This window comes from Rhipicephalus sanguineus, chromosome 5 (genome assembly GCF_013339695.2).
Source record: "Rhipicephalus sanguineus isolate Rsan-2018 chromosome 5, BIME_Rsan_1.4, whole genome shotgun sequence".
NCBI lineage: Eukaryota > Metazoa > Arthropoda > Arachnida > Ixodida > Ixodidae > Rhipicephalus > Rhipicephalus sanguineus.
The window spans coordinates 73,086,837-73,112,428 of NC_051180.1; the positions used below are offsets into that span (position 1 = coordinate 73,086,837).

Below are 25,592 nucleotides of genomic sequence, written 5' to 3' on the forward strand. Positions count from 1 at the left end.
TTTCTTTTTTTTTTTCCGGCCGGCAAAATTGAGTGGAATAGCTGCAGAGTGAAGAGGTTGGGGAGCTAAAGGAACAAACGAAAAGACATTTGGGGAGCAAGCGGGGGAAACGAGGAAAGGAGAATGTCGGAGATGGGGAGACCCATCCACTCACTAAAACCCGAATCGAAACGCCAGAAAATCAGATTAACCCGCGCCATTCCACTCTCCCCTCTTTACCATCTTGCTTCGAAAAAAAATATAAAAAAGAAAGAGGTGAAATCGGGAAAAAAGGAGGCCCTCCGCGTCGTCGCAGTTTCAGCGGCGTAAAAGAGAGAGGAGGGCAAGCATTGCTTTTTGTCGGTTCGATGGCGCGCATCGCCCTCTCCCAGTCTTCATGCGAGGCACCCCTCTCCCTCAGCGGAGGTTATAGACGCGCGCGCAGGAAAAGACGCCGCCGCCGCCGCTGCTGCTAGATCGGAGAAGGCGGAGCCAGCGAGGAGCTGGCACCGCCTCCGATGCTAAGCCCCCCATTGGCCCGGGAGAAGAGGAAAGCGCGGCGGCTCCCGAAGTGTGCTGCGTCCCCATTAGGGAGCCCGGAGAGCTGCTTTTCCCTTCCACGGCATCGCACCGTAGTGAGGGAAAGGGTGGGGAAAGATGACCTGATAATAAAGATAACAAGGGCGTCCAACGCTGCTTGGGTTTCCCCTCCCTTTCTACGCCCGTTTTCGGTCTTTTTCCGCTCTTTTTTTCCCTAGGCCGGCTAAAACGTGTTGAAAACAGACCGGCGGCACACGCGTTGAATTCGCGTCAGCGACGGCGAATGCTTCGTCATGCGGGCATCCGACGATCAGCAGCATCGGCGGAGCGACGCGTCGTCGACGTGAAAACGACGTCCCTTGACCTCGTGGTGGGCGATGCGTTTCCCGGAGTCGGTGGCCGCGTCGACGACAGCGAACGCTGAAAGAAGCGATACGATGATGAGCGCGTTCTATCGCAAGGCCGTAGCCGTGAGCGAGGACGACGGTGGTGAGACGGCGACCGGCTACCGACAGAAGATGTCGCCGCGCCGTTCGTTCATGATCGCTGACATTTTGACGGCGCCGCCGGGTACACCCCTGGCCGACTCCCCGCTCTGCCTGGGCCCGTCTCCCATGCACGTCCGCGGATCGGCGGTGACCTCGCAGGGCGGTGCGGCCGGTGGACCGACTTGCCTGCAGACGCCGCCGCTGGGTCCCATATACTCTCAGGGATCGGCCGTGGCCGCGTTCCTTCCGGCCGCCCACTTCATCGGCAAGTCCATCGAACAAGGATCCTTCCTTCTGTCGCCAGGTACGTTTACCAAACGTGTAACGCTACGCGACAGAAGGCAAACAGCGGGGACCGCGGGCCGCATTAAAAAAAATATATACCTTACGAAGAACTAGCTGCATCTAGCGCTGCTTCGCACATGAGCAGATGCCAGCTGATAACAGCGACGCAAATATATATTGGCGAAGGTAATCGGCCATCAAGGAACGAAACGCTTTGAGATTCGACCACTCGCGTCTTCAGAGGATCGCTTTCGGAGATGTGCATAGGTTCAGCATGCGCTGATTGGGTAAACCACAGACACGACACTCGTCACTAGGATGAGGTTACGCGTTGGGATATTGAATCACTCTAAACTGATGATATACGCCCCCAGAAAACTAAAGATATGGTTTGGGAAACGGCTGACAGAAATATGGAAAACACGGTCAACCGAAAATACGAATTCGGTAACGGCTAACAGGGAAGCTATAGATGAATGCGTATAGATGGACACAGGAAGAAGGGAAAATGGTTATATAAAGGTGTGATAAAAACCGCGTCAGCGTTTATTTTTCTTGTGCAAAGAAAGCGGTATACATATATAGACTCTGAGAAACAAAAAAAAAAAAAGATAGATTACCTGTTACTTTTTTGAATAAGCCCTGACTTGCCACATATGCAATTCTCTTTAAAGATACAGGTTTACTCTTTTTTGCAGATCATTACACTTTCTTCGGAGAGTCGTGGGAGGCGCGATTCCCCTAAAGAGTGTTAACATTACCTTTGAAGAGAGTCGTATACGTGGCAAGTAAGTACTTACCGGAAAAGAGTATAACATGTAACCTTAAAAGAATGCCTTTGCCGAAGATATATATGAACACGTTATCTTTAAACGGCGGATCGGTGCTCCAGGACGTTAAACAAGGCAAACTGACAAACTTAAAATGCGAAGTAGTATGGGCTCCAACGTGATTTCAGATTTGATATTAATATATAAACTACATTCTCGCATGATCAAGTCGAAGTGTATTCAGATATAAAAGGCAAATAAGTGAGGTTGTTAAACAGCTGATTTAGTGCACCTAATCTGGGCTGCTTGGTACATCATTGGGACGGGAACAAAGCGCTCGAGTCGGGACTGTGATCTACAACGACCACTCGTTTACTGCGGGGAAATGCAATACATACACAAGCTCCGCGCATAGGACCAAGAAAAGAAGCAGTGTCTGCGCAGAGGTAGAATTCATCACATCAAATGCGTCGGCAAAGCAGGCTTTCACGTTTTTAACAAATGAGTGATCTCACAGCTATGCAGGGAAAACGGAAGGCACAGGTGTATTCATGTTTTATGAAGATGATAGGCTTCACAAATCTCACACGTGCTCCTTGCTATCGTATTTTCCTAAAACACTTAATTCGATATATGACTGGGCACACAGCCTTCCACGCATACTCTCTCAGCCACGGTCTCTGCGCAGACACTGTGTGTTAGTGCTGACCTTCTGCGCGGAGCTTGTGTATATATGTATTGTATTTTCCAGCAATAAACTTGTATTTGTTAGTTCAGCGCCTCGCCTGTCGTTTTTTTTTCACCGTCCCGTCTCCTGCGCCAGCTGTTCGTTCCTATCCCCATGCTTTGCTTGGTGTTATGTGACGGCGTGGTCAGAGATAAGTTGATGAGGTTAAATCAAATTTATCAACTGCTTAAATTTAATGTTTTAGCTCCTTTGGAACGAATATTCCTGCAATCTCCCCTATCTTCTCGAATGTTATATGACAGAGGAGGAGAGTCGCTTTTTGTAGCAGTTGTACTCTAGACGAGGGGCTGGGCAGGTGACCTTCTTCGTTTGATCATCATCATCATCAGCCTGTCTACGCCCACTGCAGGGCAAAGGCCTCTCCCATGTTCCGCCAATCAACCCGGTCCTGTGCTTTCTGCTGCCACGTTATACCTACAAACTTCTTAATCTCATCTACCCACCTAATTTTCTGTCTCCCCCTCACGCGTTTGCCATCTCTTGCAATCCAGTCAGTTACCCTTAATGACCACCGGTTATCCTGCCGACGTGCTACGTGACCGGCTTATATCCATTTCTTCTTCTTGATTTCAACTATGATATCCTTAACCCCGGTTTGTTCCCTGACCCACTCTGCTCTCTTTTCTCTCTCTTAAGGTTACACCTATCACTTTCCTTTCCATCGCTCGCTGCGTCGTCCTCAATTTAAGTTGAACCCTCTTTGTAAGTCTCTAGGTTTCTGCTCCGTAGGTATAAGTACCGGTAAGATGCAGCTGTTATATACCTTCCTCTTGAGAGATAGTGGTAGACTACCATTCATGATTTGATAATGCTTGCCGAATGAGCCCCATCCCATCCTTATTCTTCGAGTTATTTCACTCTCATGGTTCGGCTCCGCGGTTACTACCTCTCCTAAGGAGACGTACTCCTTTACAACTTACAGTGTCTCGCCACCTATCGCAAAGCGCTGTTCTCTGCCAAGATTGTTCCACATTACTTTAGTTTTATGCATATTAATTTTCAGACCTACTCTTCTACTTTCCGTATCCAGTTCAGTAATCATGAGCTGTAATTCGTCTCCCGCGTTACTCATCAATGCAATGTCATCAGCGAATCGCAGGTTACTGAGATACTCTCCATTAACTCTTATCCCTAATTCTTCCCAATCTAGGGCCATGAAAACCTCCTGTAAGCACGCGGTGAATAGCATTGGAGAGATCGTGTCTCCCTGCCGTACGCCCTTCTTTATTGGGATTCTGTCGCTTTCTTTATGGAGGACTATAGTGTCTGTGGATCCGCTGTAGATTTCTTCCATTATGTATATATAGGCTTCGTCGATGCCCTGATTCCGCAGTGCCTGCATGACTGCTGATGTATCCACCGAATCAAATGTCTTCTCGTAATCTATGAAGGCTATGTATAGGGGTTGGTTGTATTCCGCGCATTTCTCTATCACCTGATTGATAGATATGAATATGGTCTATTATTGAGAAGCCTGTACGACATCCTGCCTGGTCCCTTGGTTGATTGACCTCTAATGTCGTATTAATTCTGTTAGCAATTACTTTTGTAAATAGCTTGTAGACAACGGACAGTAAGCTGATGGGCCTGTAATTTTTCAGGTCCTTGACGTCCCCTTTCTTATGGATCAAGATGATGTTGGCATTCTTCCAAGATTCTGATATCCTCCCCGTCGAGAGACACTATACAGAGTGGCCAGTTTTTCTAACATAATCTCTCCACCGTCTTTCAAAAGGTGTGATGTTACCTGATCCTCACCAGCGGCTTTGCCTCTTTGCATTCCCTTTAGGGCTTTCTTTACTTCTGCTGTCAATGCTGGTGGGATGTCAGATTCCTCTGGGATATTACTGCTTCTTACGTTATCATCCTGACTGTCTCGGCTGCTGTACAGATCTCTGTAGAACTCTTCCGCTACCTCAACTATTCTATCCATATTGGTTGTGACCTTGCCTTCCTTGTCCCTTAATGCATTCATCTGATTTTTGATTTTTGCCTATGCACAGTTTTGTCTTCGTAGCTTTGAGGCTTCTTCCGTTCTTCAGAGCATGCCGAATTCTCTCCATATTATACTATCTTATGTCGGCTACTTTACGCCTATTGATTAACTTCGAAAGCTCCGCCAGCTCTATTTTGTCTGTTGCGTTTGAGGCTTTCATGGCTTGACGTTTCTTAATGAGGTTTTTCGTCCCTTGGGATAGCTTACCAGTGTCCTGTCTAACGACTGACTATAACCCCGACTTCCACTGTACACTCCTTAATAATACTAGTCAGTTTATCATTCATTGCGTCAACGCTAAGGTCGGTTTCCTCGGTTGAAGCCGCGTACCTATTCTGAAGTGAAACTCTGAATTATACTTTCCCTCGCAGAGCTAGTTCATTAATCGGCCTCTTGCGTATCAGTTTCTGCCGTTCCTTCCTCACGTCTAGTTGAATTCTAGATCTTACCATTCTATGGTCACTGCATCGGATCTTGTTAACTACTTCCACATCCTGTACAATGCCCGGGTGGTCGCACATTATGAAGTCTATTTCATTTTTAGTTTCGCCATTAGGACACCTCCACGTCCACTTACGAGTAGCCCGTTTGATACCTTACCGTAAAGGACAGGAAACAATCGGCTGTAAAATGTGTGCACGCAAAGCTCAGGTGATTGTCAAGTGCCAAAAATAGTTTTAAATACAGAGATGTCTTCAGTTGGTCACAGCCTATAAAACAAGCATCAGCATTCCGAACTCGAGGGAAAAAAAAAAAAGAAACACCACTTCCGAAGAAATCTTTGTCAAAACTTATTGAGAATCCGCGCAACCTTTCTTTTTTTTTTTTGTATGACCCCTGGCGAACACATATTGTGGGCAAACATATATACCGTGGGAGAGCCTGGAGTCCGGACCCCATCTCATTGCATCTTTTAACCCTCATGCCGGGAGTTCAGCGCTGCACCTGTAGCGTGCTATACGATGGATGGTTTTCATGGCTGGGACGAGACTTCCAAATAAATAATGTGCATATGATTTAGAAGTTTAAAGACGTTCTTCAATCTTCCTATACATTTATGAAACTTCAGAAGAAGAAAGCTGGACGTCGATGGTCAGCGATATAATGTGCATCGAATACACGTGCTTAATTGACATGTCAACCTTGCCATTTTATAGGCTTCCTCCAAGTGCAGTCTATTTTTTCTCGGTTGTCAATTCTGTCATTATGCTTAAATAGCGATGTAATAAAATGCGTACGCGAAAAATCAGGGGCCCAACAATGAAGCCTATATACCTGAATGCGCAATAATATGCGCGGGTGGTGAATGTGCGCGCAATATCAGCGACGTCTGTATTATTTTTGTTTAGTGTTGCCTTGCAACCAATAATACCAGTCACGTGATGAAAACCTAACGGCACGTTTACTTACCTGGGGTCTTTCAACGCATGCAAACAGCTTCATTCGCATACTGCGATGCAGACAAACAAAAGTAGTACAATGTAAGCACCACGAACTGAAATTTGTCTACCCCAGAAAACCGCGGGAAGGAAAGAAATTCAAGGTCATATTTGTCCGAAAGCCGCGGTTTTCGCCACTCCCTCTTTGTGCACACTGCGCCATATATGTGTGAGGTCATCATCACTACTCAATAGTAGCACCTTTGCAACCTTTCGGCGATTGTGAACTGGGAGACAACATACGACCATGGTTCATTGTACTTATTGAAACGTGAGTTATAGATAGATATATGAGGGTTATCCGTAAAAGGTTTCCAAGAAGTTGCAGTCACGAGGAACGGTGCTACGCGGAATTCGGCGTCTCTGGCGTGTAGCTTGGTTCCCCCTCTCCCAGTCCCCGCCTCGGCGAGCTGTCTGCTCTGCCCTCAGCCTTGGCTTGGCAGCCATCAGAGATGGAGCTACCACTCGTTTCTCCCGCTATAGGTGCGAATTACGCTTTGTGATTCGTTTTTTATACGCAAAAAAAAAAAAAAAAACACTGTATACCGGTGGACATTGATTCCTAACTGTGTAAAGTCCACGGAGATAAGTGTATGAGCGTTCAACACGTGCGGAAATGGTGCAGAGAATTCGAAGACGGGCGTACAGACATCCACGACGAATAGCGTTCTGGAAGGCCATCGTTTTCGGACGAAACAATTGCGAAAGTGGAAGAAACAACGCTGAAAGATCGAATGCTGACGGTTCGGGAGTTCTGCGAGATGATCCCTGATGCCAACAAGACCTGCATTGGCAAAATTTTGACAGACCTTTTAGGATATGCCAAGGTTTGTACAAGGTGGGTCCCGATAATGCTATACCATCGCGGCGCGCGGCGGCAGAGTTCTACGATGCAGGCATAAATGAGACGGTACACCGCATGCAAAAATGCATTGATCTCAACGATGATTATGTCGAAAAATAGGGAAAGACTAAGCTTTCGAAACATGTGTTACTCAATGCCAATAAACATGTTTCTTATTGCGAAAAATTGTTTGGAACCTTGCTGTACAGGTAACCCTTGTATCAGCACGAATCAACCGTAAATAAAATGTAACTGATGAAAAAAAAAAACTGATCAATATATTGTAACCGAACCACTGAGTTTCTCTAAATCAAGGGGGAGGGGTGGAGCTCACGACAAGTGAGCTCTTTCAGGTGGGTAGAGAGGGGCATACCGCTGACTTTTGGGTGGCTGTGCTTTTTTGTTCGGAGGGGGGGGGGGGTGCAAGGGGGAGCAGGGGAAAATTCTGGGCGGTGGGCTGCCCCCCTCCTCTCCCTCGGCGCCGCCCCCGTCTACAATTTAAGAACTTAAATCCCGTCGCGGTGGTTTCGTGGTTATGGTTCTCGAATGCTGACCCGAAGGTCGCGGGATCGAATCCCGGCCACGGCGCCCACATATCCCGCGTACTTAGATTTAGGTGCACGTTAAAGGACCCCAGGTGGTCGAAATTTCCAGAGGCTTCCCCTACGGCGTCCCTCGTATATAATCATATCGTGGTTTTGGGACGTGAAACCCCGACAATTAATTTTAACAATTTAAGAACTTTCGCTTTTATGTTTCATTTCCACGTTTTCATGCACATTGAAACGGAATTCGTGATATTCTTGATGACGACAGGCAATATTTTCCACGAGTAAGTAAGCAAACGAAGCCACACAGAAGTGCTTTTAAAACTCTTTTTTTTTCGCAAATTTGTCTAGTCATTGACAACAGCCGCAATAACAATACTCTTAATTAAGCATACCGTAAGCGTCAATCTTTCTCCTCAAAGTGCGCTTCGTCAAGGAGCTCTGTGTGTATCAAGAAGCCTGCTACCAGGGGCAGCTTGTGGCGCGTGTTCTTGTATAACGAGAAAATAGTACACACTAAACATGTTTACACCCTTAATGGTGTAAATTACATTAACACCCTTTTTACACCCTTCCGGGTGTAAAATGTTTAGTGTGTATTCGGAGCCAACACACGATATTGAATTTCCAGTCGGGGTATAGGCCAATAAATATAAGTGAAATAGAGAACAACTGACGGGCGCGCTGCACAGATTCGCAGGCAAGCCAAAGCTGTAGGCGCAAACTGCCTATCAAACGCCTCTACAACGAACGCTTCTATACGTGCAGCGAAGTAACCCGGTATAACGAAGGATCTCCTGCATACCGGCTCTACGGGAGCATTACGGTGTGCTACCTTTACACCAAATTTCTCCGTATAACGAAGTAATTTGAAGGTCCTGAGTACTTTGTTATTAGGGCGTTTGAGCATACAGAGAATGTTCGACAAGGCATTCTCCAAGGCGGAACACCACTGAGATTTAGAACCTGTGTGACAAGCACCGTCAACATTAATAAGCATGGATACATTTTTAAGGTGATGGTAGTAACTATACGCTTTCGACAGTAAAAGAAAAAAAATGCAATGAATAAGTAGTCCCGGCAAAAAATCGCGCATGCTATTCAGCTATATATATATATATATATATATATATATATATATATATATATATATATATATATATATATATATATATATATATTTATATAGCAACAGCTGTCTCCAACTTTGTGCAACTGCATAGCATGCGCGACTTTTGTAGGCAATATACTTATATATATATAATGGTATGCGTAACGGTGACATTGGTCTCCATCTGACGGATAGAGAGGCACCACCTCGGGCGCAAAAGGAGTGGCCCGTCATAATTAAGCTCGTTAGTTGAAGCCGGGAGGCATTATCGCTGACCCGAGCACCGCCAAGAGAAAGAGAGAAGAGACAGAAAGCCCTCTCCGTCTCCGTCATTTGCACTGCCCTCAGAGCGAGAGGCTCACGTGTTTTGCGAGCGCTAAGTGTTCAATTGGAGCAGAGCAACCATGCTCGCCTCGTGCAACGCTTTGTGCGCTTTACTGAAGCCATTCTTTATGCCCGTTCATCATAGACGTTGTAGACCTGGCTAACGTATACATGTTCAAGAGTTTGCAGCGCAAGCACGTAAGTGCTGAAGCAAAGGCGACGCGCGGAAGTAAGGAAGGCAAAGAGGGACTTAACAAATACCGACAATGTGCCACCGTATAATAAGGACACCTCACACTGAGAACGCATGACGGGTGCTATACGGAAAAAAGAAGGTATTATTGGATGTAGCGTAGCCCGTATTATGGGACGACTTTTTTTCTTTTTCAACATGCACAGAAGTCACGCGTATACGTGGACGTAAGGATATTTGTGACGATAATGGATGGACGGATAAGTTAGTCCCAATGGGAAATTGAAGCCAGTCAGCGTGCGAGGCGCATCCGTTTGCCAGGAATATGTATCACCAGCATATTTGAACTCTGAAACACTCACTGACAGACTATAATGTATACACGTTCTACAATGCGTGTTCTACCATGCGCCGAGTCGCGACGCTGTTGAGACCGGCAATTGTAACCGCGTACGACAACATCGCGCTGCGGTGCGTGCAAACGCGGAAGCTCCCGCTCCCTCGAGGTCCCGCATGTAATGCCCGAAGGATCGTGCCTCTTTCTCCAGCACCGACGCGCTCTTTTTCGCGCGGCGTAAACGGCAGCATCAGCAACACAAACAGCGGCGCAACGGGGGCTTCCGCGGCGGCGCTCGTGATGTCATTAAGGGGAACGGGCTAAGAAGCGTCTAATTATCGTGTCCAACCCCCCCGTCCTCTTCCTCCCCCATTCCGAGCGTCTCGTCTTGCTGCGTCCTCGTCCCAAGGCACTCGCGCCGCCGCGCTAATGAATGGCGCCACTGCGCCTCTCTCTCCCTCTCTTGCTTGCAAGCACGCTATATTCTTCGAGCGGCGAGCTCTCGTCAGCGCTTATATTCGCACATCGCCTCTCTTATACGTAGGTCCGCTGAGACCAGCAACAACCATCATCCCGAAAAGTGACACACTTAACGTTAACATATAGAAAAAACGGCAGTGTGGGTCAGAAAAACGGAAAGAGGGGCGCAAGCAAATATTCTACAGAGTTGAGCAGGCCACTCAGCGCGTAAAACGGATAACTATAGGGCATAATTTACGAAGTTTTTCGTGCGTGAGTGAGTGCCGTTGGTCGGGTGCCTTCGCTAATCATATGTCCAGACCCGGGATTGGTTGATTTTTTTTTTCTCTTACGAGCAATTATATGGCGTAAGAGCATTTCAGGAATGGCGGCCCTAAAAGGGTATCATGGATAAGGAAACGAACTCGAGGAAGGCATTGAACATACGGGGGTGTGAGGAGAGTCGGAGGTTGGCAGGAGAAGCATTAATTTGGTCTGCAGTGGACAGAGAATATAATGACGATGATGATGATGAAAAGGAGGCGGAGGACGAGGAGGTTGAGAACGACTGCGGTGATGATGCAGGTTATTTTGCCTACACTCTTTCTCTCAGGTGTAATGCGAAACCAGTAACAATCATCAGTAGGCCTATATAATGAAATTAGGCGCCTTTTCCTCTTCAAACCACTACCACCATATAATGAAAATTGTCAAAACGCAAGGTTAACAGGCAGGAAGACTTAAAGAGCACACAGTGCTCGGATATGCTGGTTGATACACTCAAAGGACCCTGCTTTGTTTTGTTTTGTCGCCTATAGGGTTCTTTCTGGTTGTACGTCTTCGTCTTTCGGCGCTGCATCAACCGTGTATAACTATTCCAACTAGACCAACTTTCCATTACTCTGAAGGGAAACCGATTCCGCCAGCCCACTGAAAGCTGGCCAATGGGGCACTGCATAATAGAACACACTCAGATACTGCGTTGTGCACACATTCGTCCGTGACTACGATCAGGAGTGGTTGAAGCGTTCGCAAACATTCACTGGTGAATCATGGAATGACGCTGTTCAATCTTGCAGTTCGCCACCTTAATCGTCTCCCAGTCACTTCGATGGCTGCCGAGCTGCGGCAAGGCCGGCCAAATGTCGTCATATAGGTTCGCGTAGAAAATTTAGCGCTATCGAGATAAGAGACGAAGGTAGAGAACACAAGCCACCGCCACAGGCATGAAAAATACGTAAACATGGCGGTGTGCTGGAGCCGACGTTCCGACAAGCGGACTTGTCTTCTTTAAGGCTGCCACCGCTTACCTTAGCGCTTGTGTGTATACACTTCGTACCCTCTCCTCCAATGCAAACAAAGGAGCCGCAAGCATGTTATGTACGTGCAGGGCTGGCGTTTCCGAGCCTGTTCGGGGGCCCGGGCAGCTGCGAGCCCGGTTCACGTCCCTGCCGCCGCCGCAAGGCGCGCACCGTGTTCAGCGACCAGCAACTGCACGGACTCGAAAAACGCTTCGAGGCACAGCGCTACCTCTCCACTCCCGAGCGCCTCGAGCTGGCCACCGCGCTCAGCCTGTCCGAAACACAGGTATGTGACTAATTGATTGATTGACTTAAAAGCCGTATACACATATACGAGGAGATTATGTTATGTTCCCATGCTTTCCTGCTTTGTCGCAGTCAATTTTAATCCCACGTGCCAAGCCACGATTGCACTAGATGCTCACTAAAGAGCATTGCAACACTGAGCATTTTGTTTTCGTTTATACCGCCGAGAACGGTTTATGATTATATTTAAAAGAAAAAAATCACAGCATATCCACGGAGTGAATGATGATGAGTGGGCGAAGCTGCGGAGGTTCATCGGTAAACCGTGAATCTTCCGTGAATTCTGCCCAGTACATCATCACCGACGTGAGATCAGGCTCGTTTATACTAAAGGTTCGATGAGTTATGACGACTTGCAGCTCACTTTAATTTTACATGTACGCTGTGAATTTTCATTGTTTAGAAAACCATTGCTTTAGAAAACATCTGGCGTCTTTTCGTTTTGCTTTAGAAACATCTGGCGTTCTTTCGTTTTGCTTTTACAAAACATCTGGCGTCTTTCGTTGGTTTATTTCATCAATCAACGGCGTTTTGAACAAAATTTTTATTGTTTAATCACGCACAGGCGAAATCTCACCAGGCACTACCTACTACAGAAGAAGTCGGCTTTTAGCTAACACTTACACTTCTACTCCTACTAACGTTTCCTACTGGAACATGCCAATGGCTGCTAATGGGGAATGAGAGACAGAAGAATTCGGCTTTTAGTTAACGCGCACGCTGCGAATTTTTTATTGTTCAACAACGCACAGGAAAAATCTCCCACCGGCACCACCTTGGAGGTCAAAGCGTAAGACTAGTTACGCACTACGACTACTACGACTACGAGGGACGAACGGGTGCCGCCTTAAGAAGCTTCGCCCCTAAAACCAAACCCTCCATTTTTAAATTTTTAACCCTCAGCGCCAGTCCGTCATCGTCATAGATATCGTAACTCGAAACGTAGTTGGTTATATAGGTTGAGTTCCTCGTTTTTTTAAGACGAGAGTCTTTCTTGGGGAACTTAAATGCAAAAATTTTGGTCTGTCTGTCTTTCTGTTTTTCTGTCTGTCACCCGATTCAGCCACCCTGCCAAAGTTTAACCATTTGCGGAACGCCCAGCCATCTTGAACTGGTACCGCCGTTCATACTTGTGAACATTGTTGATCAAAAAGCAAATGTTACGCATATCTGAGGCGCAATATCAATACATAAGTATTAGGCGGTGAGTTCCTTCACTAGGAAATACACAGATACGTAATTCTAAACACCCTAGTGTTTCTTAGGCTGCGTGGAAAATGCAAGTGTTTTTTTTTTTTTTCGGGCTGCGCTGCAAATGCGACGCTATGAGCCAGATGTGGCGATTCAACATATAGGAGGAGGACTCATGTAGTACGGCGGGCAGACGACTATCGTTTTTCGACGACATTTGCAGCGAGGCACGCAGATACGCGGCCAATTTTTTTTTCGAATTAAATTCATATGGCATTTAGCCACCCGTACTCAATCAAGTAGACGTTTTCAATGTCTGCGACGTCACGGAGCGCACGGTGTGCCAAACGCATCATGGTGACAACGGTCCCCCGTTTTTTGTTTCGGCTGAAGCCTTCATTTAGGCGTGGTTGTTTTGATATTTCACAAGCGTAACTTACTAAAAAAAGAACCTATAGCTTAACATTTTATCTTTATTATCGCTTTTAATTAGAGATCTCGCGTACTTATGAATACTTCCACGCACTACAATCCAATCCTATCCCATAGCCAGACGTCATGCACTTAGGTAAAAAAAATCGCGCATGCATGACTTTTTCGTCACTGTCATCCATTTTAACGTCTCTGTGGCCGTCACAGCGTCTTACGTTATTTCAAGACACATCTATTGATAAGACAACTCTACATGTATTCCTCGTCTTCTTGGGTGACGCACGTGACCGCTGTCCGGTTTATCTTCGTCTTCACAGAATACGCATCTTTCAATTATCTTGCGCGAGTCAAGTAAGTCGTATAACAACGGACATTTCTTTCGTCGTTAGCGGTACGGTGCTCCTTAATGCTAACTCGTCATCGATATTGTTTATCGGCGCTTTGAAAACTTTCCCATCATCAGCACACGTATATTGTGCTTCTGATGCCGCATCTCATAGCTGTCTATATATTATATAGAGCGACTTTGATTAACACCTCATGGTGAGAGGTTAATTCTACAGGCAGCTGTTTTATCCCATTTCTACCGTCACAATTTTTTTCCTTTAAAGTATGTGTAATAAAAATTAAGTTTCCTGTACTCAACTTTTTAAAACATTATTACGGTGTCCTTGCCAAGAGAATTGAATTTCTCCAATTAATGCGCGATGTTTCCTTCTCATCTCTCTCCTGTTTGTTAAACAGGAGAGAGAGAGAGAGAGAGAGAGAGAGAGGGGGGGGGGGAAGGCAGGGATGTTAACCAGTATAGAGGTGCTGGTATGCTACTCTACACTGGGGAGAGAGATGGGGGCGTTGTAAAGTTAAAAGGAAGGGATAAAGAGGGAGAGGGGGAGCACACACACACAGTCACAATATTACTATTGGTCTGCAACCACCGGTGCAAGTCTGTTTGCAAGGATTCTAGCAATGCCTTCGTCGCCTTCATCCGCGATGACTTCTCACGACGACATTCCGAAATGATTACTGCCGTTACTGCCAGAATAAGAATAAACAGTAGAGAAGGAAAGGCATCAGAGGTTCACCACTTTAGGACAACCGGTTTGCTACCCTACACATGAGTGCGGGGTGGGTGAGATATAAAGATGGAGAGGAAAGAGAGACAGCACATAACGCGGCACACCCACAGTCAGTCACAGTCCGTCGCTCTCGCGTGGTACACATCACTGTCACAGTCGTTTGTCCAAGTCTGTTTCCTTTAAAAACCGCAGTAGCGCCTTCGTCGCCAGAAACTTTACGGATTGATACTGGAAGCAGATTTATAGCATACCAGCCCAGCTCATAGAAGCAGGGAAAAAACAAACATTAACCACAACTCGTTCAATGCCCAAAACTCCGGAGTGCCACCGCTCGGGTGCACGTGCGTGCATATACTCTTCTGTACTTTTATCGGAACCCATACTCTCCAAATAAAACGGCGAAAGCGGCGCATAGAACATGCGGGACAAGGACAAGGAGGGAAAAACAAACTGCGCACTCGACCAAGTGGCCCGGAACGTGCCTCTGGGGAAGATGACGACGACAGCGGTGCAGGATGGGGGTTGGACCGTGTACAAAAGCCGAGAGATCTCCATCACTGCTTCCGTGCACGACGCGCCGCTAGCGCCCTCTTACGTGTGCGCGTCCTTGTGTGGCAGGAGCGATACAATGAGTAACATCGCTGCCCCCATTGTCTCGATCACGAAATCGCTTTTGTCCTCGACGTAGCTCGCCGGCAGCGACCGTGCGGGCGCCCAGCGCTACGCAGCAACGCACTCTTTGCGCTTGACTCGTTTGCGACTTTCGTAGTTCCCTCCCCCTTTTTATCTCGCCCTCCTCTCTCTCTCTCTCTCGTTGTTATTTCTTTTTATGTCCCGATGCACGGTAGAAAAAAGCTGCGTCCGAGCGCCCGTGGAGGTCCGACCGCCGTGCTTTCGACTCAGCAAATTGTGCCTCGAGGCAACAGCGTTCCTTCTTTCCCGCATTGCCATGGTGTGGTGTGGAAGAGAAGGATAGCGGGATTGAACGAGGGAGCGGGGGGGGGGGGGGGGGGGACAGCGAGATGTGCGCAGGGTCGTTTAGTGAACAATGTTTAATCTCGGTGTCCCTTTTTTTTTATCTTTGACTCTTTCAATCCGAACGCTGGTCGTCTGGCTGTCAATGAGTTTTCAAATCGATGGCGTCATTAGTCGCAATTCAGTCGCTTGTCCACGCCAAGTCCCAAAGAGCTTTCACTCGGCCGGCGTGATTAGAGAGGGCCTCGCGCGGGCCTTATCGTCACCTGTCTTTTATGGAGAGTGTTAGGCCTGGCGTGTATCTTAAGGATAGAGTTCGAGGAGAGGGAGAGAGAAGGATGAAAAAGAGCGGTAAACTGATTACTACAACGAAAACGGTGGGGGGGGGGGATACGTCTTTTTTTTTTTGCGTTATACTCCTGAATGACTTGTATTGGTGAATCAAATAGGAGTGACACTAAACAATGCTAAATGCTATACATTCGCCTTGCAAAGGAGAATACGCGCGACCGTGCCATTCACGATCTGAGGTGCTGAGGTTGGAATGCAAGCACCGAATTTCATTTGTTTATATAAAAATACTGGTCAATTCGGTCCATGCAGGAAAGGCAGTGTATGTACACAACTAGTAGATACAAAGAAAAGTTATTATTTGAACAACACAGCGTTTAAGCGTTGGGACAAAAAGTAAAACATAGAGAGACAAAAGCCTTCAACACAGGTTCAGATAATCTGCACTATTTAGCAGAGCACGTAGTCAAGTGACTGCATAGGATCAGCGGTCTGCCAGATTGTTTCTGGAAGTCGATTTAATTCTGGAATTCTGGATTTCTAGAATTCTGGATTTAATTCTGAAAGTCGCGCGTAACAATATTTTGTGCACACCTGGTATCTAAAATTCGAGTCTCACCACCGCGTTGTGTTAGATGGTCACGTGATGAAACTCCAGTGGCTGCCCGGGTAATTGCGGTATCATTGACAACGAAAGGGTCGACGAAGCAGGGCGTTCCGCTCCGTTTCGGAGAAAAAAAATTCTGCAAGTGTTACCAGAGGCTCCGGAACTCTTTTGTGGTATAGGGAGGGCTCGAGATACCAGCTAAGCCACGCGTTCCGGCTGGTTCCAGGATAATCCGTGGTACCATATTCTAACGTGCACGCACACAAAGAAGTACTCACGCGCGTACAAGCACGCATGTGCGCACACGTTTCTGATGTGTTTGTACTTAGCATGCCACTTCACAGAAAAGATTGTCAGATTGTAGAATATGCGCTTCAACCATGACCATAGTTTGTATTGTTTCTATTTATTTTATTGCGACAGCAATTATATGGACAGTCTCGGCTGGTTTTTGCCGTCACCATGCACCGTGTGTGCGTATATATATATATATATATAAGCCACAAAGAAAAATAATTCAGAAATACTTTCCGACGCGCGGAATCCAACGGTCGACCTCTCGCTCCGCAGCGCGCGGCGTTAAGCCTGTTTCACATGCGAGCGACCGAGCGGCGGGGCCCGCGGCGATCGAGCGGCAGCAGGACTCTCGGACGCGGCTTCGTTTCACATGCACCGCTTTTGCGCGGCGCGCGCCTCTGCGAAGCGCAGTGATGGTTGTGGGAAGCGCCCGTTATCCGCGGGTTTCCTTTCTCCGGGCTCGCTTGTTTTGGTGCGCTTAGGTTGCAAGTTTCACCAGCCTTCTACTTCGGTGATCGATTTTCACGCGCCTAGACCTTGAATGATGAAAATGTGCAGTGTATCAGAGTGCAATTAAACAACTTCAGTAGTCACGTTTATTTCTGTTCCAGCTTTCTTTTTTTACCACGCAAGTCATGTTGCACGCACATACACTTGGCCATGAAAAAGCAAAAGAAAGAATTGGCTTTTGTGTTTTTAAGCTTTCACGGGGCTTTCGGTGGCTTTTGCTCTCGAATGCCGCGAGGCGTTGGTGCGCCGTCTGGGCCGGCAACCAGATGCAAGCGGCCCAGTCGACGATATTGTGTGTTTGTGAAGGAGCTCGTCCCTCTTTTTGCCCATGGGCATTCCAGTAAAGAGGCGGCGGCACTTGTCGTCATCGGGGTCCGTGACCATTCAAAAAAAGAAAACAGCAAACTTTTCGAACATGCTGGGCCAGCGTGGTAAACAAGAAAAAACAGCAGCATGTGCTGCGAGCTATAAGTGCGGAGTGCTGTAGGGTCCCCCTGACCGGACCTATGTTGGTGCCACGATTCGATAAAAATGCAAAAGAACAAAATGACACGTGCAAACGATTTGTCTGCTTTAACGGAAGCGCCGTAGAGGACAACAAAAGGAAAAGAACGGCACTTCTACACCGCTGGATGGCGCATCGAGCACGCGGGCGTGAAGCCACCGGAAGCCGCCGTTTTTGTCCCGGAAGAGAGCTTTTCTCTTCTTTTTAAAAAGAAATACCTGCTTGTAGCGCAGTAAACTGTACGAATCGACCGGAAAAGTCGTCAAGGAAGATATTTCACGCGTAAGTACCTCAAAGCTGCATTATTTTTTACACATTTTGTACGTTGCAGCGCTCCGCCGTATTCGGACGGTGTCGGCACGGCGTCTGTCATCTTTCGTGTAGCGTTCGTCGGCGTCTAAAGTGAGGCGTAATCGCAGAGTTTGAAAAAATAAAAAATAAAAACGATCATAACAACAGGTGCTACCCGAGAATATTTGAATTGCGTGACTGAGACGCACAGAAGACGCCGGCTTCCGGGACAAACAGGGCACCTTCCGGTGGCTTCACAAGCGCCCGCCTCGCAGAGCGGGGATGCGCCGTCCAGCCTTTTTAATGGAGGTCAGTGTTCTACACTGCCAGCTCGTTGCTGCGGATGTCGTCTGCTAGCAAACCGAGTTCCTCCTGGCGCGCGCGCGCCCGTTCCTCAACTCCACCCCTGCGGTCACGTGCTCCGCACGTCAGTGCTCTCCCATTGGTTCATCATTGGTTGACCTTGGGCAGACGCGCTGCCGCTGCTGCCGCTAGCGAATTTTTCCAACTCCGGCGATCTCGGTCGCTGGCGTTGCGAGCGTCCACTGGTCGCTCTAAAAAACCTGTTTTTGGGCTTCCGCGACGGCAGCCGCTCCGCTCTTGGAGCAAAATCGCTGCATGTGAAACAGGCTTTAGACGGCTAGGCCACGAAGAGTACCGTCTTTCAGCATGCTAACGGCTAGCTATTTATATACACCATTTACTTCAGCGTGCTTTCTTACTCACCAGCGAGATGGCGCGAAGTGCGTGAAGGGCGCGCTTTAAAGGTCATCGCCCCGTACGTATAGCGTTGCGCGCGCGCGCCTCGGTGCACTTCGCGCTACGGGGCGTGGTCGCCTGCGTGCGCCTCGTGGAGGGAGCAGGGGGAATGTACGTCTTGTGCTTTCACCGCGATGTCCGCGCTGAAGTTACAGAGCGTACAAAGATCACTTCGCTCGCTGCAGCGGCCGCGTTTGCGAAACGAGCACGCTGTTCAAACAGAAATAAATAAAAACTGTGACACTTGACAGTTCGCGCTCGCCCTGTATGTGTTCTTTTCGTGCGTCTTTTGCGCTTCAGCGACGCGCCGGAAATTTTGAGCTGCTTTCCGTTCTTCGCCTTACATTGCAATTTGTTGCTATCGCATTCATTGCTTCGCCGTTGCGGCGAAACTGTGACTTTTTTTTACTCTATTAACTTTTTTTCTTTAAACTAGGAGCAAAATGTAGGATAGTAATTTGCATTTTCTGAATAATTAAAACATATTTCTTTATAGTTTATCTATATTCGTAGCAATAAATTAACTTCAAACAATATTGTTGATAGTGTATACATGGTCTAGATCACGATGTGAAAGGCAGCATTCCCTGGTTGTTTTTATAATTTCACTAAGGTTACACAATAGAACACATGCACATCTGATACTTAGCAGCCTCCAAATGGCTGTCTCCTTTACCATCGCTTATGAGCTATTTTTCAATATTGCCTTGTTTGACCAAAAGGCTTGTATTTCTAATGTATTTCTAGTGTGAGATGAATAAAGACGTCATTTCCCGTCTTCAAAATAAAACAATCACGCATCAATTAAAAAGGTATGCTGCGAAAACTGTTTATTCAATAAAGTGAGCCTTTACAATTTCAAACAGAATCTGTTCAATCATTTCAATCGCGTCACGCGCAGTAAGAACAACGGAAAGATATACTTCCCTCAAAAATTTTACCGAGGCAAGAGTCCCCCTTCCACACACATAGACGCATGCATTTAGCTGAGCACTTCCATACGCAAGAAAAAAAAATTAATCGCCGGATTGTATGTCAAATGACGATATACGTACAATGAAGACGAATACAGACTTAACGATGCAGATGAGCACAAAGATGAGCACAAAGGTGCGAGCAAGGAAGGTAATGTATCATGGAATGACAAATGCGTATTACAAGTTAGTGAAGTCCTGTACAATGACATAGTGCATTGCAGAAATGCGGGACGAGGAAGGAAACTAAAAATACGTGTATACTGGATTGATGATCAAATGCACTGGTGCGTCGATTTACAAACATAGAACGCTCAGTACTCAACCATATTTATGGTACGAAAAAAAAAAAAAAAACATGACTAGCATGAACCAAAGGTTGCTGAGCGTTCGACCGTTTTCGTGATAAATTCGTCGATGACTTTATTCAGAGCCAACTTTCCCGTTCTTTCTCGGTGGGCGTGCAGGAGGAGACAAGTGAGACGGGTCTGCGTCATGCGACTCCGAAGATATGTCTTCACTTGCCGGAGCGCACTAAAAGAGACGAGCTCCTGATGCCGCTGATGTCGGTATACTGTCAGCAAAAGCTGCACAAGTTTGACAACCTGGTCCAAAAGATTCACAACTGTTTGAGACTCTGCCCTGAGTGCTTCAGCGACTTCTTCAACAGCGGTCGCACCTGCCCCAGAAACAACTGTTGGGAGGAGTAAAAGCTGTGCCACAAGCCTATCTAAATCAAAATCAATGCTTGGGATCGCTGTCCACGTGCACTGATGACGATCGCACATTCGAGCTTTGTCAGAAACGCCGTGCTAGTTTGATGGAACCGATTTTTTATTTCGGTTTTCACGCAGTCAACTGCCGCGAAGAACTCTTTTTGGAGGTTTGTCCTTGCATCCAATACAACTGGAGCAGCAGGCTCATTTGACTCCTCAAATCGCGTGGACGGTTTCCCGCGTCTGGCAGCCGCGCGTTCCCTCTGTTTAAGGCCCAACCTCACAGTGGCATTTTGTTTCGTCAAAAACCTGATCCCAGCCGTCCTCTGTTCTCAAGTTCACCGTGATCTGACACAGTGCTTAAGCTGCCTGTTTGGTTCCGGTCGCATTGTATTTGGGACATTGAAGGGCCCTGGCAAGTTGATCGCATGGGCCAGACAGTTCCATTGGCATGTTCAGCCCGAATAGTGTCGCAAACTTTTGCAGCTGTTTTTCATAACCTCTCATAATTGCTCATAATCTGTAAGTGATCCTGGAGTTCGTAAAAGCTCCTGGATCGTAGCCTGTGTCCTTTCACAGTTCTCGATGAATCGTTTGATTGAATTCCCTCTCACTGTCCGCATCGTCGGGCACAGTGGCAAAAGTCTGCTTGCCTTTGCAGGCATTGCACGTGAATCATCGATAAATGGAGGCAGAACAATGCCGATTTAAGTGGCCTTCCTTTCGGAGAAGTAAGGATTGCGTTGAAAACGTCTATTACAGCACATAGAGCATCTGCAACCATTACGCTGCTACTGCCGACTTGCTGGAGAGCAAAATCTAACGAAGGACTGGAGCAATGTACGTAAACTGATTTCGGCTGAACGTCGACTTCTATATCCTCTTTCGAACTCGAAAGAAGCGCCGGTGTCTGTGGTCCCATCAACGATGATTCAAAAAAAAAAAAAAAAGGACTCCCCTTAATGTATACCAAGATTTCACGTTTTAGTGTGTGAGCCATGACTCTGATGAAAGCGGAATTAACAGAGAAATGTACCTACAGAAAACTAATTACATTTCAAAGCGCACTGATCATATTTGTCCTGGAGTACCCTGACAAGACCAACATGCATCCCAATTCATTTTTTGTTCGAACAGTTAAACAGTGTCATAGGATGACTAAAGAGCAAGCGCACTGTTCGAACAAATATAATTTTACTCAATGTCATAACCTGCTGTAACACCCTTGGACGCTGCGGGGTAGTCGACGAATAAAGAATAAAGAAAAAGAGGGGTGGAGGGGGGAATATGTACGGCTTACGGTAACAGTGTTCGATATACAGGGTGTCCCAGCTATCACGCAGCACGATTTAAAAAGAGAAGAACGGCGTTACGCGAAGCGAACCTGCTGCATATTGTGCCTAGTACATTGGAGTAGCCACTGCTATTTTTTTCCTTAATGAGGTTTAATTAAGTAGTCATAACTATATTTGTAACTCGACAGGTACTCACCTAATTGTCAAAATGTCAATGAGGCGCGTGTAGGCATGTTCAAATGGCATCTAACTGCGCAATTTTTAACAACGTACTAATTACGTGCTCATTTCTTCCGGCTGATAAAGAAATCCCGCGAAATATGAAAAATAACACGTGACTACGCTCCCAACCGCAAAGGAAACCAGCGCCCTTAAATAAGCTTACTGCAAACAACCGCTTTGCCTGTTGTCCGTTGCGAGAGGCAGCGTTCCGCATTTTGGCAAGGTATACAGGTCGGGCGCCAACGATATGCGTGCAGTTTCGCTGGGATTCATTTCGTTCGACAGTACGCCACAATCATTATCCATATCTCAGGGCCGACTGTTCTCACTGATAACGCGGCAGGCGTTCAGATTATGGCCTGACTCTGTAAAACCAAGCGGTGCGTTTCTTAGGATGGGGAGTGGCAGAGAGGGCGATGCATTTTTTTTCTGCATTTTTTCCTTGATACTGTCTACCTCATGGGAGCCTGTTTGAGGGCGCTGGTTCCCGACGCGCGTAACAGTCTAGTCACGTGTCACTCTTCATATTTCGCGGGCTTTCTTGATCAACCGGAAAAAATGTGCGCGCAATTAGCGCTTTGTTGAAAGTAGCGCAGTTAGATGCCATTTGAACATGCCTACATACGCCTCATTGATATTTTGACAATTAGGTGAGTACTTGCCGAGTTACAAATATAATTACGACTAATTAATCAAACCTCATTAACGAAAAGAAATAGCAGTGGCTACTCCAGTGTGCTAGGAACAATATGCAGTAGGTTTGCTTCGCGCAACGCCGTTCCTCTTTTTTTAAATCGTGCTGCGTGGTAGCTGGGACACCCTGTATAAGTATCATTTTCGTAGACGGGCGCACAAAGAAGGGGGGGGGGATCCGCCCTAGTAATCTAAGGGAGGCGGCATGTTTTCTTTTGGTCTCGACCGGGGGTTGTTACAAATTCACGTCTGTGCGAGTACATATATTGCGCGGTTGTGACGAATAAACCCTAATTGTTGCGAGCAGCGCTGTTGTCTGTGTCCTTATTTCACCGCTCTTGCTTCTTTAGCGCTGTTTTGAATTTCTGTAAGTATGTCGTACCGATTCGCCCGGGAGTCTACTTTAGCAGCGTTTCATTTCGCCTGACGCTCGACGCAGGTTAAAACGTGGTTCCAGAACCGGCGCATGAAGCACAAGAAGCAGATGCGCAAGGTGGGCGAGGACACTTCGTCGACAGCGGTGGCGACCAGACATGCACTGACGGACGACTCGAACCCGGGATCCTGCGGCTCAGACCTGGATGGCGAACTGGACGTCGTCGGAGACGGCGGCGCGGCGCGGTAGAGAGGCGCCAAGCCTTCTGCAACAAGGGCAGCTATTACTCGACTGGCTGATCTTCTGATGTGTATATATACATATGGCGACCAACAATTATAGTTATGATGAGCGTGTACATTGACTTGGCGACGTTACAGCAGCGAGCACGGACAAGTTGAAAGATTATGCCGCTTTCCGTATCGCTCCTGAGGGATAATGTAATAATTGTTGCGACTTCACGTCCCACAACCACGATATGATTAAAGGAGACGTCGCTCCGGAAATTTCGACCAAAACGTGGCCGCCGCGGCCGGGATTCGATCCCGTGACCTTAGAGTGAGCAGCCAAGCACCATAACCAGACCACCACGACGGGTTGACGCTCCTGAAGGATTCACATCCAGTGACCTCGCATTCTATGCGAGTAGCACTGTTACGCAAAGACGCCTGCAGGTGCCTGTAAAGTCAAGAGAGCCGTTTCTCGACTGGTCGCTAAAAAAGAAAAAAAACATTCCGGGGTATTACGTGCCAAGTAAACAAAAAAAAAACAATATGATTACGAGGCACGCTGTAGCGGGGGGTGTGCAGACTAATATTGTACATATATAGGTGATCTTCGGCGTATACCTATGTAAATGCATAAGTACTACACGCGTGTTTCTGCGTTGCGCCCTCATCGAAATGCGGCCGCCGCTGCCGGAAATCGAACCCACAACCTCGAGCTTAGCAACGCGATTGTTTGCGAAGTTACCACGGTAGGGTCGACTGATCACTCTTGCGAATCTTATCAAAATCGTTATAAAAGTTCCGTATTGTCATCCTGATCTCTCGTGCATTTTGAAAACTTTGTGCTGCTGAATAGATGTAGGCGTCATCAGTTTTGAGAACTCTTCCTTGAATCTAGTTAATTGTTTATGAATTAATTGACTACGTCGCGTTCCGAGGAAACCAAGCGCTCGACCTAAAATATTTTGATATATTTCAGCGGGGTCAGAACGGGCAGATACCAACTGCAATGGCGCATCAACTCATAGGGAGCCTCTAACCATCGACCACGTGACATAGACCATCTACAAAGCGATACTTGTTGGCATAATTAACACTTCGAATACTGTGACACGCACGAACAAAGCTCTCTTGAACTGCAAGAAAATGTGAATGTATACAGAGTTTACCTCTCACAATGACCAAGGACAGCGTACAGTCGGACACGGAGATGTTGTAAATTAAATAAGCAGTGCAATTGCTTTAATTGTCTGATAGGTAAGCTCTTGTCAGGCATTAACTTGTGTGACAAAGTTAAAATGATAATAAAGATGTCATCATCGCTGCATTTTGTTGCTGTTACATTGCTGCTTATTGTGACTTTTAATGGCGTTTCTTTTTTCTCTTGCTGTGTAAAATATTAAGTGTGGTATTATTCTTTTCGATGGAGATATATATTGTGTCTATACGTGAGCTTGTAAAAAAAGATGAAAAAGTGGACGTCCTAATCCTTTTCTGACAACCGCCTACGCGTTGTTTCTCGTTATCATTACGTGTGTGTGTCTGCAGAAGTGTATAGTTGAATATAACGCGAGAATAAAAGGTTGACTGATGCTTAAAGTGGCTCGTGTGTCTCCTTCTGGAATGTTTGAAGAGACATGAGATCGACGGATCAGCCGCCGGATTCGTCTTCTGATTAGAGATAGCTTCAAGGACCCAGGTCCTTAAGAACTTGAACACAAGTTCTTAATTGAATACGTTCTGTAATTGGAAACGAGTGACCTTACCCATTCTCCTCTTTATCAGATTTTATACTCGGACAAAGTTAATCATGAGCTTCGTTCTTCCGTTTTTCATGCCATCTTTAATGCAGGAGCCGTCTGAACTTACAAGAAATAGCAAAAAAAAGCCCATTAACAAAGCACGTCGTATAATCTCACGTGAAGCGAAGATTTCGTGAAGCGGTTGCACAAATGCTATATAAAAAGTTTCTACATCTTACGCAGTGGGTTCTACAGCATAGCTAGCCACTTTGTGCCTGTTCGGTCAAATCGACAAGACGTGGAAACTCCTCGAAGGGCCAGGCTGGCTGCATGCCCTCCCTTTCAGCTGCAAGAATTTCTCTGCCGAATAAAAATTATTTCAATCAATCAATCAATCAATCAATCAATCAATCAATCAATCAATCAATCAATCAATCAATCAATCAATCAATCAATCAATCAATCAATCAATCAATCCCCCATGCGACCGACGTGATCGCAAATAACGCTGTGCGAATCCTGCCGGACTTGGCGGGCACCATGGATGTGTGCTGCTGTCGCTGCATTCATGCCTTGCCGAACAGCTTAAATGCAGGGCAGAACTAAGATAAATAATCTGCATGTGTAGCTATATCTGTTGCCGGCAAACAAACAGTGCATTTAAACATGCTATAGTATGTTTAAATGCACTGTTTGTTTTTTCACGGCATAGTCCTGTAGAGAGCAGAGCCGGCAACAGATATAG

At 46.7% G+C, this 25,592-nt stretch overlaps 1 protein-coding gene across 1 annotated transcript; it reads left to right on the forward strand.

Annotated features, from left to right (window-relative positions):
* Positions 1-770: 770 nt before the first annotated feature.
* On the forward strand, positions 771-23,335 carry LOC119393766 (brain-specific homeobox protein homolog). The gene is made up of 3 exons (XM_049416352.1): positions 771-1,311; positions 11,452-11,648; positions 22,942-23,335. The coding sequence occupies exons 1-3, from the start codon at positions 897-899 to the stop codon at positions 23,125-23,127; spliced, it is 798 nt and encodes a 265-aa protein (XP_049272309.1). The 5' UTR covers positions 771-896; the 3' UTR covers positions 23,128-23,335.
* Positions 23,336-25,592: the final 2,257 nt, after the last annotated feature.